Source organism: Photinus pyralis, unplaced genomic scaffold (genome assembly GCF_008802855.1).
Source record: "Photinus pyralis isolate 1611_PpyrPB1 unplaced genomic scaffold, Ppyr1.3 Ppyr1.4_LG5, whole genome shotgun sequence".
Taxonomy (NCBI): Eukaryota; Metazoa; Arthropoda; class Insecta; order Coleoptera; family Lampyridae; genus Photinus; species Photinus pyralis.
In genome coordinates this window covers 35,313,720-35,319,719 of record NW_022170596.1, presented here as the reverse complement: position 1 = coordinate 35,319,719, position 6,000 = coordinate 35,313,720, and the positions used below count along the sequence as shown (strand labels likewise).

Sequence of the window (6,000 nt, the reverse complement as noted above, 5' to 3'; positions counted from 1 at the left end):
AGTTGTGATTTCAATAAAATCTCGAATACAATTTAACCATCTCCTATAGCAATAGGCAAACGGTTGACATTCGTAACAAATCCTCTAAGTTTACATTATAGATAGGTTATGGAATCTCTCAATGCACAATATTAGGCGTAGTGTGCTACCTTAATTATTTCGTTTGAAGCGACGAAGTTGTCCCAATTGATTAGGTCTGCACGAGGGTCTGTAATATTGCACAAAAATAACATGAAACACAAACCGCATTTTCTTACAGGAATCTCTTTAAAAAACGTGGGCTTTCTTCATCGCCGCGCGCGGAGTCTAACTTTTATGCACAGGAGAGAGCTCGGGAGAGAGCAAGGTGTACCTACACGTTACAAAATAATTTCATTGCAGAAAAGAACTGAATTGAAAGCGTACCCCTCGCCATTTCATTATCACCTAATAATTTCCGAAGAAAACCTAAAAGTTTCAGACAATAGCTCGGTTGCTTTGTACTCGGACCTCAGTAGGCATACCTAATCAGTTTTCAAAAATGATCATTATATGCTCCTTTTGTTCCCGCTATTGATTTCCTTTCACTAATTCAATAATGAGAAGCGGGCACCAATTATATATATTAAAAAACCGGCCAATTTACTTCTTTTTTTAATGTCATTCGCAGTTTTAGAATCCGTTACTTTGGTTTTATGCAAAATCGGCAAGCATTAGTTCGCATGTTTTAAAAAATCGCTGACCTTAACTGATTAAAGTTCAACCGGACCGTTACCATTAATATGGGCAATACCAAATTGTTCATAGAGAACGTGGTATATTTTTGACAAGACAATTTATGCATTTCATCTTATAATCAGGTAGGCGGCACCATAAAAGATAAAACTTACCATCAACTGCTCCCATCGCTAAAATCGTGATAGTTTTAAATGCAGGTACAGCCCAAGCCGCCAAATGAAAATACTGAGAATTGGCTTCGATCGCTTCGTGGCCCCATTTTAATCCGGCGGCTAAAAACCACGTGAGAGTCAACACTACCCACCAAATACTGGATGCCATGCTAAAGAAGTATAGCACCATAAAGAGAATGGTACATATCTCGTATTTGGTACCCTGCGTAATGGTACTAACGGTTTGATAACCCGGGAACGGTTTTCGACACGCGATTCCGTCGCCGGCTACAAAACCAACAACGTACGCCAAAGCCACCATTAAGTAACACAAAGAAAGAAAAATGATCGGCCTTTCGGGATATTTAAAACGATTAGTGTCAATCATAAACGTCAGCACCGTAAAAAGGCAACTCGCGGAACACAAAACGGCCCACGTACCGACCCAAATTCGAGAGAATTTCCGTTGACCATCACTAAAGAACATCATCGTGCACGGCGCGCCACAATTCCTTTCGACGGTATCGCCGACTTTCAGAGTGTACTCCAAATATGAAGGAACCTTAAACTGTACAGGACACTTAAATCCTATATCCCTCCCGGGATGTACATCCCGAAAGGGAGTTTCCGGTTGTAGGCTCATCGTACCCAGATGGTAACCGCCGAAAGTTGACGGCGTCGTCGACGCGCTCGTTTTGTTTTCACCCACACAAATCACCCCGTCAACGTCCTGACCTTCCGGATACTGTGCACAGTCCAGATTCTCGGGCCAATCAAAGCCGAACCTCTTCATGATGGACTCGCACCCCGACTTAGCAGACAAGCACAGAGCCCTACAGGGGGGAATCGGTCTATCCAAAATCGTACATACCGGCACATAAACCGAGCACAAAAATAATTGCAGGTCGGGGCTGCACTTCACTTTAACAAGCGGAAAATACTGATGCACTTCCATGCCGGCATCGTCCTGCTTCTGATGGTTAAGCAAATTGGGCATTATTGTTGTATTGTATTGTATATCCATACATATAGGCACTGTAATTTGTTGACATTTATCGTGTTTAGGTATAAGATCATCCCTATCCGATATCCTGGTCATTCCATGTTCGAATCCACTACTTTCCAAGCACAGGAGGGCAAACAAAATTGTTTTTAAACGCATTTTAGGGGAGTTTAACAAAAATCACTATCGCACTCATTTATGAAATTAAAATAGAGTCAACATTCGCGACTAAAACAAACAGCATGAGTGCAACGAACAGCAGAACATAAACCTACGGAACATGAATATGAACTGAAGTTGTTTGAAAACGCGAATGCTTCCGAAACTCGTGCTGGACAAGTTTTTTTAGCCGACTGTTACCGCTCGGTTACGTTCGAGACGAGGGTGCATAACAAACTTTACCTAAAAATGATCAATGAATCATTTCTATGTTTCTAATTATCTGCAGGTCGTTATGTTTCGGTTCCTCTTATCTACAGGCACATAAATTCTTATCGTTTCAGGCAGGTGCACACAACGTTTCGGTTTTGTGTATAAATTTATTGAACAACTTTTTCGGTCTGCCCGACAGTAAACCGTAATTTGCTGTTGAATTAAATTAATAGAATGATATTTTGTTATGATTGTGTGGTGTGTATTAATAATCTGCGTGAGAAATCTGTTTGGCTTAGGTAAATCAGGTTGGTTAATTATAGGCTAATTATGGATAATTTTTATTCAACTATAAACGGGACTTTTTTTGCCTTGTTACAGTTTTCAAATTATGTCTTCCATTAATCTCGCAAAATTCGAGCTTTAAGTAGTCCATTTGGGAAACTTGTGTTTTCTCATCTATAACACTAACAGAGCTTAAAATTAGTTTACGTCATTCCGCACTACCGTATAGCATAGAGGTTCTGCATTCTTTCAGTGGTGCAATTTTAATATTTAGTTATTTACTAATTTCACGGTGATATTAATGCATCACCATAAATAATCAGAATTCACAATTGTTAAATTTAATTTGATGCATGTTATATTCATTATGCATGTTTGTAAATTTTGTATTATTCTGCATTATCAGATTATCACAAATAGTATTATTATTGTTAATTTAGTGTGGGAAGTAATAGTAGTAGTTGTTATTATTTTATTAAATATTATAATTATGTACACACTGATTAATTTTAGTTTAGTTTAATTTAGAGTAATCCATCTGGGTCAGGGGAACCGGGCAACAGACGGAGTTTGCATGAAAAAGTTCATAAAATGTTACGGCATCCAAGAAAAGAATACTACAAATTTTTGAACGAAATGGAAAGAAGCAACTGAAGATGTGGAAAATCTGAGAAAACGCACAGTAGAGTTAAATGAATACGCTTGTTCCGCAATCAACGGGAAAAAGTTGAACTTAACAAGAGAAATAGAGCAGAAAAGACTACGAAACCAGGGGCTACTCTCCCAAACTCTGTAACGAAAACCATAAATAAATAATACATTTTCAGATCGTGATAAAATGAAATACAAATTATGCTTGGCACATGATATCAAAAAATAAACATGGAAAATCGTATTTAACTTGAACTTCCAAAGCCGACTCGACAGCAACTCATTTTTGATCGCCAGTTATAATCTATTCTCAAACTCTTGTCGAACCTTTCCTATGTTGGTTTTGCAATATTTCGACATTCTTGAATTATTCTCTGTCTTAGTTCGTCTAATGTTCGCCGGTTGCGTTTTAAATACGACAGATTTCAAATGTATCATATTAGTTTATTTTTTGATTTGCACGATAATTACTAACCTAAATGTAATGCTATTTGGTATGGTTGGAAAGCATTTTTTCAGAGCTTTCCAACGACATATCACACATGGGGGGTCACTATTTAAGATTTAAAAGTTGGGGTGGCTGGGGCGCAGGGGGTTGGAGGGGGTGCGTCGCCAACTATGTCATTGTGATTCCCCTCCGAATTACCGAAACGGATTTTGATTTTTTTAAATATCTCGTTTATTTACTAAGATATGGGGGGTGGTAAGTTTTCAAATTGTCACCCTGTATAAGGACTTACGCATGACAGTAAAGAATTTCCAGATAATTCTTCCTAAGCGCTTGTCCGTTATTTGCAAAATATCATTACCTGTGGTGTATACCAACCCCTCTTAAAAAGAATAAGAAATAGAATTGTCCAAATAACAACTCAGTACAGGTCATAGAAAAAAGAATGATATTAATAATTAATATCATAATTATTATGATATATGAAAAGTATATTATCGGTAAACTGATTGACACGTATATAAATTATGGACTGCGGCTATAATAAGAGGGAATAAGATTACTTACCAGAAAAAAGGAGGTGTGTACCTACAACCGATGCGCTAAAACCTAGTCCCAAATTTTATATACACTAGACAACTGACTAGAATTCGCCAGAGAACAGGGGAAGATAGAACAAGTTGAGCAAGTGTAGGATATTTTATAATTTTAGGTATAGGTTATTTCAAAGATTTATTGAACCATCATTCACATGACCACTCAACGTTGGGAGGATCGCACTGTCGATTGTCGAGGGGAGGATGACCCTAAAGTGCAATAGGTATTACAAAATTTGTAAAATGGGCGAGGATAACTTCGCATTGCTCGACCAACACTCGATTCTTCAAGTTTGAGTAAAATTCTTTCGTTTTAGATGTCTACTTATTGCTTGTTTTGTTGTAATCACAGTTTGTTTCGTGAAATTCAATTTACAGTAATAGTATAGAAGAGGTACGGTGGAAAATAGTTATTTACCTATACGTCTTATACAAATCAGGAAAATGACACATTACTGGCGAGAAAATATTGAAGTAAGGCCCCCTCGGGAGCGAGTAGTTTAATTTCCGAAGCAAGTAGTGTCATATATTACTGACGAGTTTTGCATTAATTTTTTTCCGAAATTGTCTTTTTTAATATAACATTTAAATTTCCATATGAACTTATTACCTAATATACCTATTAATATGCCAGTTTTGATAGGAGGCGGGAAAAGTAGTCGGCTAAAGTGGTACGCCCACTGTCATGGAAACGGACATTTCCTGACATAAAGTAGGCATGAAAATGATGGTTTCATAATTCATGACGATTTCGGGGGACAAAAATTGTGGGTAGGCCAACTTAATACTAGGCTGATCCAAACTGATTGTTTTACTGCTCTGCAGCTAAAAGGGTGTAAAGCGCAACAATATGTAAGTACTACTCTGAAAGACATGGTACAGGGAATCCACACGGTACTTAGCTTATAGATTAGGTACTATTAAAATTTGCGAAAACTTATTCTTATCGTTACTAACATTTGGAAAACATGTTTTACTGTGTTGACAATATTAATAGACGTTATTTGCAAATAGTTTTCAGGCGGCAACTTATTCAAAGAACCCCTATATAAAAAAAATGGTTAATTTGCAAGTATGTCGACTCCTTTCCGACCAACACCATAAAACTTTATTTCAGAAGTCATATAAACCGATACCGATAAATACGATTAGGAGATACAGATTTTATCATCTCATCCATCTGTATTGGTTGTTATGTACATAGGCAAAATAGTAGGTACTCGCTAATAGTTTTGATGATGGGATTTCTGTTATAGGTACCGTTGGTGTGGTTGTTCTTAGCGCACATTCCCCAATAGGCAAATTGTCCGTTTAGTGGATAGCGATCTATTCTTATTCCGAAGTAAACTTTCTGTTTCAAAACAATCAATAACAAACCATTTTTTACCAGAACAGCAATTACAAACTATATACGTGTGTGTTATAATGTGGTAAGATTTTACGAAACAAACGTTTACTGTGACAAAACAATCAATTGAAATAATGTTAATCAGTAAAAAAAATGGGATGGATGTTTGGTAGTATGAAGCCACTCTTGGCGATTTTGTTAATGTATAATACCCGAGTAACAAAGTTTCGGGCTGGTGTGAAGTAGCCCTAAAACAATCAATCAATGACTAACAAAAAAACAATCGATAATATCCCTTGGTATACGGTTTCTGCATTTTTTTATTGGGTGAGGCTAACTTTACTGAGATGTTGCATGTGCAACGATTCTAGTACTCCCCTGCAACCAAGGGTCGGATGTTTCGGAACACGACCACCAAAGTAGTTTTG

The 6,000-nt window shown here is 37.2% G+C and overlaps 1 protein-coding gene across 1 annotated transcript; it reads right to left on the bottom strand.

Moving 5' to 3' along the window:
• Positions 1-780: 780 nt before the first annotated feature.
• On the bottom strand, positions 781-2,152 carry LOC116170709 (frizzled-7-like). Its single transcript, XM_031487213.1, has one exon. The coding sequence runs from the start codon at positions 2,029-2,031 to the stop codon at positions 781-783; it is 1,251 nt and encodes a 416-aa protein (XP_031343073.1). The 5' UTR covers positions 2,032-2,152.
• Between the last annotated feature and the right edge of the window lie 3,848 nt (positions 2,153-6,000).